The sequence below is a fragment of the Acomys russatus genome, chromosome 9 (genome assembly GCF_903995435.1).
Source record: "Acomys russatus chromosome 9, mAcoRus1.1, whole genome shotgun sequence".
Lineage (NCBI taxonomy): Eukaryota > Metazoa > Chordata > Mammalia > Rodentia > Muridae > Acomys > Acomys russatus.
This window is the reverse complement of record NC_067145.1, coordinates 46,849,182-46,862,974: the sequence shown is the minus strand read 5'-3', so window position 1 is coordinate 46,862,974 and position 13,793 is coordinate 46,849,182. Positions and strand designations below refer to the sequence as shown.

The window sequence follows — 13,793 nt, the reverse complement described above, 5'->3', positions numbered from 1 at the left end:
AAAAGGGTTGGATGGCTTCTAGGAAAATGTAGGAAATGGAAAGTTCCTTGTACATTTTCATTTTTATATCTAATCAGAGCAAAGCATCAGAATGTAAGGGCTTCCTGCTTCATCCTCTCGGAGCGTAAGACATCTTGAAGGGAATTACAGAATGTCAGTGGTAATGTCATGAACTGACTGCCCCTTGCCAGCCATCATCCCTTCACCCAGGCAACTGTGGTGCCCTCACGATGAGCTTCTTCATCTCCCTTTGCCTGGGGTTGTCTTGGCAGCCATAGTGCTTCCCTTTTCATTTTACAAATGTAAAGCAATTTTCTTCTGTGTCAAGCTCTCCAAATCTTCTCTTTCTACTTTTGCTTTGTTTTTTGCAATTGGACTAGTTTAGGGAGGTAAGTCTTTTTCTTTTTGGTTTGCTCAAGTTAGTCCTGATCTCTCCATCCTCCTACCCTTACCTCTCAAGTGCAGGAATTACAGATGTTCACACTGTGTGCAGCCAAATCTTTCTGAACTTATTGAAATATAACCTAATGTCACAGCCATAGATACCAAAGGAAAAGTATCCCTCGCAGCCCCCACCCTTGCTTCCTTTCTCTGCAAGAGCCACAAAGGTAACCCTTTATTTACTAAAAACAAGAGCAACTCACTCAAGTCTTTTACGTTTGCTGGGCTCTCTACCAAGTACTGTTCCACATGCATTCCTTTAATTTCTGAAGTAAAGTCTTATTAGAGACAACTTCTTCACCTATACTCCTTAAATGTGTCATTGCATATGATTCCTTGTTTGTCAGCTGCTAGCTGGGAGATTGACCAGCTGGCTGGTCAAGGATGAATTCTTCTGGGAAAACAAACAAACAAACAAACAAACAAGCAAAAACCACACCTTTTGATGTCCTGATTGCCTTATAAATGAGCAATGTAACTTTTTCAGACAGTGAAAGGGACCAAGAAAGGAACTGAAAGTCTATTAGCACTTTTTTTTGCTTCCTGATTGCTTTTGTCGCATGATCGGCCCAATAGTCAGAGTGAGAAGCTGCTACAAAGTCAGGAAGCAAAGAATATAGACAGAAGACTTGAACTGAGCTCATGAATATAATTATACCACGACAGGCAAAAGCACTGAAGGAGAAGGTAGACATGGAGACAAAATATAAAGGAAAGAGGAAGGAGATGGAGAAAACAAAATTAAAATGAAAGAGGCTTGGGGATGAAAAGAGATCGGAACAGGGTAGAAAAGTTGGCATGTTTAACCTGGAGATAAATTGCTGGAAGGATGCAGGAGCTAAAACAGATAACCAAAACATGATCAGCTGTGTGTGTGCACAGCATGCATTACAACATAACAAGGTCATTCACTGACGGTAATGTAAGGTTCATCCTTAAAATTGGACAAGGAGTGCATGAACACCTCTGTTACTGCATCCCATAACCCAGTGTCAGGAAATGGATACAGATAACCAATTCCATCCATGAAACTTTAATATTTATTCTAAACTCTTTCTTAAAATATAGTTTTGCTAGATGTGGGGTTTACTCATATGTTTTTCCATCTTTTTGTTTCTTCCTTAACTTGAGAATCTGTCTTAAATACCAGACGCTTTATGTTAGCTCTTCATAACCTGGAGTATAAGATTAGGTACTGAGATAATGTGTATGTTAGTCAACTTTTTGTCACTATAACAAGATACCTCACATAATTATATTGTAAGGAAAAATGGGTTATTTCGACTCACTGTTTAGAAGATTATATTTTTGAGATAGTTTTATGTAGTCTCGGATGCCCTCAGACTCAAAATATATCCCCCAAATAGCCATTAACTTCTAATCTTTCTGCCTCCACCTCCCCAGTGCTGGATTACAAGTACGAACTATCTTGCCTTCTATTTGTGATACTAAGAATTGAACCTTGCAAGGGCTTCATTGCCTGCTAGTCAATCACTCAAGCAATTTAGCTGTCCTCAGTCTCATATGATTTGTTCTGATAAAATCTTTGCCTTGGATCTCTGATGTAGACGCCATATGACAGTGCTGGGGAACACATGGTAGTGCCAAACAGGAGCCTTCTTAGCCAGGTAGCAAAAGGAGGGAAGAATATATCTCATCCTCTCCTTGAACTGTATGCCACAATTGCCCAGCAGTAGCCTGTTAGGCTTTACCTCTTCTGGAAGACCTCTTAATAGTACCACCGTGGTGACAAGCGTGTGACACATAGTCCTTTGGGAGACAGTTTGTAACATCCAAATTGTCAAGTTCAAGAAAAGAGCCTTTTATTATTTCAAGATGTCAGAGGAACAAGTAAATAAACTGTCTTCATTGCCTCTTTCCTCCAAGTCAACTCCCTTTCTTCATATTGCTGTGCTGTTCACTGTGGCTAACACAGTGCCATCAGATCAAGCATGTCCTCTTTAAAGAACTTACTTTAGCATCTGTGTGTGTGTGTGTGTGTGTCACAGTATAAATGTAAAAATGAGTTGATAACTTTTCAAGAGTGTTCCCTCTGTTCATTTTCTTCTGAGCATGGTCTCTTGTTTCCACTGGATTCTCTTATCTTGCTGTGGGAGTACTGGGATTACAGATGTTTCCCACTGTATCAGACTTTTTACATGGGTTCAGGAGATAAAACTTGAGCCATCAAAATTCTTTTTATCTAACAAGACATTTCCATATCCCTCAATATAGTTATTATTGAATTATTCACAGATGGCTCCCAATTTCTTTCTACCTGAATTTTTTTTCTGGTGCTTTTGTACTTTCCTTTTTATTCTCTGCCACGTTAATTATTGAATTTGATCTTATTTCTGTTTTTGTGTATGTGAAACTGGTAATAAAGATAGGAATTCTGTTCAGTGGACTCAAGAAGTTCTTATTTGGAACTAAAAAATTCCACGTCTCATTATACTCAATGTATCCTGAGCTTTTAGTGAAAAACATTAGAAATGTGTGCCACCTCCTAGTCTTTGGCCTCCTTAATACTCCATCTTAGGCTGTGAGACCTGAGACAGCACATACCACTTTATAAGTTTTCCCATGTGCTTCCATTAGAATCACTAGTTAGAACAATTAGTATTGCACTTGATTGACTTAACCATACTTTGAGACAGTCATGTATTATGTGACTAATATAATCATCAATGAGGGTGTGATTAAATATACATTATAAATTATGCTTATTTTTATAGGTCTTTATGTTTATAGGACTATTTATAAATAGGAGTTTAAAGTCTCCATAAAATTAAATATAGAATAATGTTATGGCTAAAAACAAATAATAGAAGAAGAATTTCTGTTATGTAAATTAACAATTTCTGTTATGTATTAGTGCATGTAATGACTCCATAGCTTCTAACATCAATTATATTGCCAAGACTCTATTTCTATCACTGTCAAGTTGCCAAACATATGACTAGAGGCTTTCTTGTCACTTTATCTCATAGACAACATTAAACTGATACAATCCAAACACTGTGTATGGTCTGCAGTATTCCACGTTAGTTTAGTTTTCTAGCCCTGCATTTCTATTATTTGACTTTATTCATTAGACATGATGATGTCTCTCTTACACATGAGTGCCATTCTTGTCTAATACATGGAAATCTGCTATTTCTTTTCTAGATCCCTGTCTTGGTCACACAGATAAGTTCCACCAACCATCCAGTGAAAGTCGGGCTGTCCGATGCATTTGTCGTTGTCCACAGGATCCAGCAAATCCCCAGTAGGTAGAAGAACTGTAATTAAAAGCTGCTCTTCTATGGGGGTCAATTCTCAGGATATTCACCTCCGACAGGTGAATTGCAGAGGCTAATTGCTGCTTGTTAATTCCACTATGTGATTGATGTCTTTACCTTCTGTTGAGTTTGTCTATCCACATTGCTCCTAAGTTGTAAACATCGGGGGGAGGGAAAAGACAAGGCCATCCCAGGACCATTTGACTGTGGATGTTTTGGGACTCTTCAGCGTATTTGCTCAGTTGAGTAGAGAGTTCCTTAACAGCACTGACAACAACAACAAAATAGTTATATAACAGTGATGCATTATTTAGTTGATAGTGCCACAACTTTCCAGGTTTATTTATTAATTTTAAATAACTTTATGAGAAAAAAAAGTTTGTACAATTTTGTGTTTAACACATTTCATCAAACTAGGCACGTTAAGCAAACAAAAATATAGTCAAAACTATATCTACCAGAGAAGACAAGTCTCTCCTTTTTGTTTATATTCTTTTGATGATGTTGCTTATACCTTGTGGAGTAGGAAAACATTCAGTGTTTGCACAGTTGCTCATGAACTCTGCAAATTAAAATGTTGCTGTGGATGTACTTAGAAGGAGAGCATGTGTGTAACATGTGCAGAGACCCTACCTTCATCACAGCATCACAGCAAGAAAAGCCAGGGAAACTCAGGCTGCTTGCTGTGTTTCGTGTGGGTCTGACCACCTTCTGAACATTTTGACATTTAAACCTCCTCTACTTTACTACTAAAATAATCCTGAAAAATTCTTTAGGGTTCTAATCCTGAGAGCATTTGTTTGCTGCCTTACATATATTTCCTTCAATCAAGAGGTAATAAAATACATTTTGAGAGGAGATCCTGTACTTCCCCGCTTTCAAGTTCTTCCTTTATTTCATTACGGGTAGTCCTAATCTACCACACTGCTTCGGACAGACTTGAGATGATTCTGTTTAATTATGTCATCTCTCCACTGCAAGAAGTAAATGGAGTGGAAACTAGACTTTCCCAAGAAATGGTGTGGCTGCAAACACTCAAGGGTTCTCTAGGCATAAGATGGCACTTATTATAAGTGATGGATGTCTTCCATGAAGAACATGCATGTCTCTATTGCATTTCTCCTTGTTTTCTCACAGACTGTAATAGTCAAGGAAAATTTTAAATCCCAGACATTTTTTTCAGAAATTTAATTGTACTGAGAACAAAGCAAAGATACATTTGTGTGTGTAAGGCAACATGAAGACTGCCTGACAGAACTCTTAAGTAAGAGGCAGAGCCCGGGAGAGTCAAGGTTGGCTTCTGTTTGAGGAGTGTTCACACATTCTTTCTTTCAGGGGAGTTTAATCGGCCGTGACTTGAGTCAGTTATTCAACAAGACAAAAAGGAAATGCTGGCTTTGGTTTATTTGCTGGTTGTTTCCATCCGTGGAAGATGGTTTACGTGCCACTTGCTCAGAAGGCACTTTATCCCACACCGCTGTTCTGATACTTGCTTTACAGAGAATGAACCTACCAAAGTACAAAATAATTTTATATTCTAAAAAAAAAGGCCTTTTAATATGCGATATTGTGTTTATGTTTTCCCTGATCCTACAGTTGTGCTTTGAATTTTGGCTCCTAAAATGTGATTCAGGAAGCCTGGCCATGCCGTAAATGGATAATTGTAGTGGAGACAATTCTCTAAAATATAAATTGCATTAAGTAAGTTTTTCAAATTCATGTGAGTTTTGGGAGAATATTTTGTATACTACTTGGACTCTGTATTCATTCCACACACACACATTAGAGTTCAGAGCCAATCCATTCTCAGGCAGCTGCATGCTTGGAATGGCATCCACGGCTCCTCTTGACCTTACTGTTCATTCCCTAGGGGGGGAAAAGAACCTAGCCAAGGAGACATGGTGACTCTAATGTTCCCGATGCTCCATGAGTCCATACTAAAACAAGACAGTTGGATTTGCTGTGTTCTATGTCAAAGTCATTCCAGAAACAAGAAAATATTAATCTCTTTAAGCATTGTCCCCATGTTACAGAGGTGACTGGGGTATCACATGAGCTCCTGTATAAGAAACTCATAGTTCCATTTAATGTTCAGCTGAAAGAGAAAAACATATACCTTTTAATATCAGAATCTAGAACAACCCAAGGTTTCTGTAGTTTAAGTACCCCCTCCCAATCCCCAGCGCCAGGAAATGAGAGGACTCCTGGAGACTTATTCTCTACTGTCACTTGTGCTCTCAGAATGTGGGTAAAATTTAAGTACCTTGCAAAAATTATGTTAAGACGTCTCACTGTTGGGAGTAATCTCTGTGTGGAGTATACATCCTTTATGTTTCCTACTGCTTTTTTTACTGTGTATTTTTAAAATTATTTTATTTTTGTGCATATACATTATTATTATTACACATATATACAATAGTTGACCTATGGCAAGAAGAACTGTGGCACAATCAGGATTATATAAATATTACATTCTTAGTGTTTCGGCTATTTGTATTTGACAACCTTGAAGAAGACATCTTAACTATCTTGGTGCATCTAAATTTCTGAATGTAAATCAGTCTCCACCACATATAATCATTATCAACTTAGAACACCTATCTAGACCTAAAAGCATCCTAACCCCTAAACAATTAAGCTTCATTGTAAAACTAAGCTTACCTGGTCTTCAACTCCCTCAGAGACTTGAGAAGGAGTAAACTTGATTATCTGAGTATGCAGGGAGTGCAGGTTAGTAGCTTTCCAAGTGAAAAGATGACTAAAAAAAGGGGGGGAAGCTTGGATGCAGGCAGAGTCGACGGCCAAACTGCCAAGACAGGGTAAACAGGTCCTGAATAGTTCCTGCCTCACAAATATGTCTGTCACATATATTGGACCAGAAGGCTGAAGAAGATGCTCCATCGTTATAGAGTTTTGGGTGACTATTCAGGTAGAAAATTGTCTCTGTCATCTTTTCATTTGGAAAGCTACGCACTGTGTACTTTGAGACTAGCCAATTATTATACCAAGTAATGGGTAGTCTCCTTCATTTTGTAGTTGTTAACTTTCTTGTTATTGGTTGGTCATAGATGGTGCTGCTCATAAGAGCACATGCTAATGATGTGTGCTTCCTTCTCTCTCCTCCTGCTTAGTATTTTGAATTTCAGTTTTAACCTGATCTTCTTCATCCACCCTCACTGTTTCCCTGCCCTCTTAGTTCAACAAGGAATACATTTCCTGAAATAGAAGTAGAAAATTTATAATGCTATCTGGGTCTTTGAAAAAACAAAACAAAACAAAAACTATGGGACTTAAGACTGTGTAAATTAATAATGAGAAAGTTATTATAACACACAAATAAAGTATTAGCAAAAGAAGATTAGCTGTATAGCTGCTGATCTGAAAGTTTTCTACCACAAGTTATGAGAGGGGCAGTTTACAAATCCCCTCGGACACTTCAACCTGTGCATCTCACGAGCGATGTTATCTGGTACTTTCATGATGCCAAACTCTTTCTCACCAGCAGTTCCTCTGTCAAAAGTGTTGATCTTGCTCATGCTATGCTGTAGTTATGTAGTTATTATACTGTTCAGCTCAATAAAGACACTCTGTCATGTTCAGAGAAACAACTTCCATTAATTTGTAGGCCAAACTATCTTCAAAGTGCCTAACTTGTATTTTTAACTCTGGAAGACATTTGCTCATGTTTTGACACAGGTACGATATTTTCCCAAGTTTGCAGTCATGAGAACTTTTCCAGGGACTTTGTGGAGATTATTTAGAGTGAGAACAAAGCAACCTTAGTAAGCATAAGCAGATTTTTGTTTATTTAGTATTTTTTTAAAAATAGCCTCTCATTTATAACAGAACAGCATACTGGTAAAAAAAACATTTCTTTTCTTGTTCATCATTTTTAGAAACTGGCTATAATCTTTCTATCTAAATATGACAAAAAATATACTTATATTGTGGCTACTTAACCTTAGACATTAAATTTCCAATTATATTGAATTAATTTTAAGTTCAAAACCAACATGTGACTATTGGCTGCTATACTAGGCAAGATATCAGTAGACCTTGCATATAAGTATACTATAATAAAATGTTAAGTGCCAAGTATAATATTTACAAAAATATAATTTTTACTTTTAAATTGACTTAGGAATTAAAGGTGATTAATAGTTGATGTTCAAGTATAATTGTACTTGTTCAATAGTAAAATTTGAAATATAATTATTTTAACAATAATAATTCATAATTTTATTTGACAGTAGAGTACAGTATTATAATGTCACAATGACAACTTCTAATATAAGATTAAAATCATGAAAACACAAATGATAATGTAAATTTTTTTCCTCTAAATTATGTCGACAAATCCATTTCAAGTACTTTCAGAAGAGCCTAGTTTATTATTTCAGAGTCATCAGTCTTTTCACGCATTTAGGCCAGATCAGCCTATAAATCTCCAGTGAATGGTGTAAGCTGATCTCCGTTCTCTCCAAGTGCAAAGCCCTTCAAAATTATTCATTCTACAGAATGTAAAATTGCTTCCCTTTGCAGCTCTGTTCCATTAGCTGCTTTCATTCTCAGGCCTTCAGTAGCTCACCAAAGGCTCAATGAATGGATAAATAAAAAAGCATGCTCTCTTTTGTAAAAGTACCCTCTTATTAAAGGGCATTGTGCAAAATGATATTTTACTTGAATTCATACGTTACTGATGTCTTTACTTGGTTGCTTCTGACTTGATTTTTTTAAATGTATTTAGATGGTGGTGGTGGTGTTTGTGAGTGTGTGTATGTGTGTGTATACATACATACATACATACATATGTACATACATACATGAGAGTGTATGTCTATGTGTGTGAGTGTGTGTTTGTGTGTGTGATAGAGAGAATGTGCTTGTGTGAATGAAGAATGTGTGTGAGAGAATGTGTGTTTGAGTGTTTGTGTGTGTCTGAGGCAGAAGAGAATGTCCTGGTGGCACATCCCTCTGTGCCCATACAGAGACCAGAGCAGGACAGAACTTTGTGGAATTTCCTCTGTCACTCTTTGCCTTACTACCTTGAAAGAGAGCCTATCATTGTACCAGAAGTTTTGGACTTCCTATAGGCTGGTTGGCCAGCAGCAGTTGCCTGCCCGCACATTCTTTACAAGGCTAGTGAGCAGCCATGTCCAGCCTTTTGCTGAGTGGTGGGAATTCAACCTTATCTTTTGTGAATTGAGTAAGTGTTTATGCGCTGACCAATCTCTCAGTCCACTGAGGTGAATAAAGAATAAACAAATAAGCCATGTGTGGTGGCTCACACCTTTAATCCCAGCACTCAAAAGGCAGAGACAGGTGGATCTCTGTAAATTCGAGGCCATCCTGGTCTACAAAGTGAGTCCAGGACAGCCAAGGCACAGAGAAACCCTGTCTCAAAAACCCAATAAAATAAAATAATAAATAAATAAAACAGAACTCAGAATTCATTGGCTATTAGAAACCACTGATTCATAAACTTTAACACATTTGAGACCTTTTGTAGGGAGGGATCCTAGGAGCAAGCAAGTTCTCCCTCAGGAACTATGGTTAAGCTATTTCACTTAGATTTTTTGTGCTTGTAGTTTTTTTCATTAATGCCCACATGTTCCAAAAATAAAAACAAAAAACAAGTTTTTACTTACTTAAATTGTTTTTTTATTTACTTAAAGTAACCAATGTATGCTGTGTCTAATATAAAATCCCAAGCAGCACAGAAAGGACTTTAACACAAGATTAATGTGCAAAGCATTTGAACATTCATCTGTTCAATGCACACTTGCTAGGATGTCCACTGGGACAGGATTAATTGATGTAAGCAAGCTAGAGTCAGCAGAAAGTGCTTTTATATCACTCTCCCAATGAAGGAAGAGTTCATCTGTGCAGACCCTTCTTATTCTATAAAGGATGGGCACATGTTCACCGGTCTTCAAAATCAATCTTTGCTGAACTTTGCTAACCAATTAGAACTGAATTTTTTGTTTTTAATTATAGCTTGGTACTATATTCTTTTTTTCCTTTTCCATTTTGTATTTTCTTAAAATTATACCATCTTTTTATTAATTGCTTTCCTCACCTATTCCATAATAAATACTTGTTTTATTTACACTTACCTACTATACAGGGACCATCATAATTTAAACCAGTTTTGATTACCTGAATTTATAAATATATTGACATATTAATTTTCCCAACTGAATTTTGATATTGAAAATTTTCTTTTCCAACACTCGGGAATGCATAGGCAGATGGATCTCTGTGAGTTTGAGGCCAGTCAGGTCTACAAAGTGAGTCCAGGACAGGCAAGACTACACAGAGAAACTGTCTCAAAACAAACAGAAAGAAAGTAAGAAAGAAAGAAAAACTGCTTCCTTCTCAGTAGAGTTTGTACCACTGCAGTGTAGGCCAGACACCTAAGTGATTGAACCATAAATGCTATTCCCTCTTTTGACGGTGCTTGTATTTTTAAACACTTAATTCTAAAGGCAAAAACATCATACTCCATTCCACCAATCTCCACTTAATGAAACCATCACTTCTCTTTCTTTCGCTCTCTGAAAGAAAAAATATAATTAATGGCATGAGATTTAATGGCATAAGATTTAATGACATCGCAAATGGGCATTGCATAAACTTTCCCTAAGCCTTGGGAGCAGGAAGGTGAGCTACTCTAGGGCCTAGAGAGCCATGTTAGCCACAGGCTGTGAGGCCTCCATGCTGTCCTCCTCTCCCAGTCTTGAGTCTAATTGTCTGTGCAGAAGCTTCCTGAAGGGAGTCAGGGGATGAAGCATATCCAAGCATCTGGAAGCTGGGTGAGGAAAGAAGGGGAAAGGGTGTGGTGAGTTTTCATTTTCACATGGGAAAGGAACTGAGGGAATGTCACCCTTCGGCTTAGGTAATGCTCTGACCCTTGCAAAATAGTGAGAGAATGGCCAAGCAGCGCAAGAGGTACTGATGAGCACTTCCTGGCCAGCCAAGTTTATGCTGTTTTATATAATGCTTGACTGATGGGTTTTGGAATTCCAGCAGAATTGAAAAAAGAAAAAGTTTTTAGCTAATGCAGTAAACTGTTTTTCTAGATGCTTTATTTTGTAGCTCCTACTAGCTAAGTCTGTTGCTTTATCTTTGGGTGGGAAGCTTGTAATTGTTGTAACACGATCCTGTTTTCCCTTAACGTTTTGTTTACTTTCCCTGGTTCTCCATGCTGAGAATGAACCTTGTGACATACATAGTCCACTATTTACTTTAAAGAGTACTGGGTGGCTGGTGCTGAGAGCTGGGATCAATCTGGACAAGAAAACAAATAAGATATAATCATTTAGAGCCAGTCATTAAGCACGGGCAACATAAATAAGGCTATGGTAGCAAACGTGTGCTTGATCGTTGAAAGGACTCAGATATTTAGTAAAAGTAAGTATAGCGCAAGGCAGAACATTACCTTTATCTTCTCTTGTGAATATTTGCCTTTAAGGCAGGCAAGCAAAGAAGCAGAATCCAGCTACTCCACTGAGGCTAGATACGGAGAGGGATAGAATTCCCTACCCTGTTGGTGATCAGACTTACTGAAACCAACAGTTCAATATTTCCACATTGAATCATATCATCAGATTATCTCAATCACTGGCCTGTATTTTCTCAAGGTATCACTCTCTGAAGGTTTATTTTATTTTGTTTTCTAATTTGTAAATGCCATTCACTTATAAAAAAATATTATAGTCAATCTTAAGGGTTTTAAAGTTATAAGAAATTAATAGAAATAATAAACATTTATTTTAACAGTATTGTGGGTTATTTTCTTGAAGACACACGAGTTAAGTACATTTCTAAAATCATATGAAAGCTTCCAGGTTTGGCAGAGGCAACCAGTGAATATATTTCTAATGACTTGGGTGTTTTTTTTTTTAACAGAGTTGTCTATGAAATATGACAGAAGCAACCATTTGGAACCTGTCATTGACTGGCAGGTCACCAAACAAAATGATTCTCATTAATTTTAGCCTTGTTAAATTCATCTCCTCCCAACTGGTGCACAAGGCAGGGAACTGAACTGGCATAGCAAATGGTTTCTCCTCCCCTCTACTGTATACACCCTGTCAATAACTAAACTCTAATTTCTAGGGCTTTCCACTTTTTGCCATTAGCTGAAGTTCTCAAAATGTAATATAACATGGACAGTGTGTTAATGTGCTAAAAATCAGCTAATATGGGGGGAATTTTCCAAACTTTGGTGTGAAGAACTGAGAACCTTCATCTCAATAATTTTAGTAAAAAGCCTTATATTTTTAAATTTTACTTCTAGGAAGTACACTGTGCGAAACACACAAGAAGGAAATATATTAGAAACTTATTCTACTGGTAAAGTGAAATAATTAACAGTCATTTTCTTTTCTTCAGAAGTTAAAGACAAGTGAAAATGCCCCAGTTCCTTGTCTCAGGGAAACTGATATCAAGAAACTGTTATTTCTTTCTAATGATTGAGGAAGTTTATCCTTCCTCAGTTATTAATAATGAGGAGGAGAATATATAATTCTTCCAATGAAACAAAAAATTAATTTGATTAGTGTCTTTAAACATTATTTTCCAGTCTCATGAACATGAAGAGATTTCAGTGAGTGACATAATGAACACAAAATTACATGCTTTCCCACCTAAGACAGCTGCAAAGAGTTAAAGCCTACCAGTGAAGAGACTGGTAGTTACAAAATTAAACCCCTATTCATGTCCATGTATAGTGAGAAGTATTTTTATAGTGGTGTGGAAAGGCGATTCTTGATAGATTTCCAAATTTTGAAGAGTTTGAAACCTGGAATCCCAGTGATAAGATGACACAGTTTCTCCCAGGTTAAAGCTAAAGTGGCCTATTCAGGAGTGGGTACCACTTCAAAGTCTATTGTTAAATGCTGATGTTGATAACTGGAGGAATGTCCAAAGCTGACTTGCCTTCACTTGTTATCTTTATAGATGTCCGAAGAAGAACAATTTATGAATATCACCGAGTAGAACTACAAATGTCAAAAATTACCAACATCTCAGCCGTGGAGATGACCCCACTCCCCAGTAAGTTAACATAGTGAGAAAGAGAAAATATTTTCAAGTTAGACAATCTGATCTGGTTAATAAGTTGGCTTATAATGACTGTGTTCAGTATGCGCTTCCAATTGTGCTTGTCCAGACTGAGCATTCTGACCCCGAGTGTGTACAGGGTGGGTAGGGATATTCAGTTTGGATAAATAGTCTCTCTTCCTCCCCACTGTCAATTAGTCTTAATCAGTCTGTTTTCTCCTGTCTCTTAGCCTGTCTCCAGTTCAATGGCTGTGGTCCTTGTGTAGCCTCTCAGATTGGCTTCAACTGCAGTTGGTGTAGCAAACTTCAAAGGTAAAAGGTTAATTTATAAACATGATTTTTTTGTATTTTTAAAAAGACTCATTTGCTATACCCACTGAGTTATAACTTTTGTCAAGCATATAGATCATGTATGCATTGATTATATCAGTATGGTCATATATGTGTGTGCGTTCATATATATGTTAGATGTGAACATATAACATATAGACATAGTTAGACTGAAGTGCAAAACCAATGTGCTTTGGAAAACGAGATTTCATATATTCTCTTGTCGGATGCTTAAAATGACTAAGAACCTCCATAGGCTATAAGGCCAGAACCTGGCATAGATTTATAATTCTCTATAGGGCTTAACATATATCACGATGTAGGTGCTGAGCCTTGGATGGATAGCTTCAGCCGTCACTCTACAGAAACTGTAGCATGAGCTATGTTTTCTACAGCAGGGATATATTTCAGCAATCAAGTGCACATTCTTAAATTTTTCCTACCCAGTAGCTGAAAGGTCATCAGTCAACATCACTGATGTCGCTGAAGTTGACACTACCTGACCTTCCTATGATTGCAACCTGTATGTGCATTTGGCCTTGTGCTCTAATTGACTTGGAGACTTAAGATGCATAGTTTACTCCTGTCAAAAAAAAAAAAAAAAAAAAAAGATTTACTGGTTTCCTTCAGTGGTAAAGGAGACTGTTAAGTCTCAGGAGCTTTACAGAACCTGAA

At 37.2% G+C, this 13,793-nt stretch overlaps 1 protein-coding gene across 4 annotated transcripts in view; it reads left to right on the top strand.

The window, feature by feature from the left end:
* Plxdc2 (plexin domain containing 2) overlaps positions 1-13,793 on the top strand; it is a 413,705-nt gene that overhangs the window by 315,681 nt on the left and 84,231 nt on the right. For all 4 annotated transcript variants that reach the window (XM_051151285.1, XM_051151284.1, XM_051151283.1 and 1 more), the window contains 3 exons: positions 3,610-3,709; positions 12,687-12,782; positions 13,019-13,100. In XM_051151285.1, coding sequence (XP_051007242.1) covers positions 3,610-3,709; positions 12,687-12,782; positions 13,019-13,100 — 278 coding nt within the window. The remainder of the gene's footprint in view (positions 1-3,609; positions 3,710-12,686; positions 12,783-13,018; positions 13,101-13,793) is intronic.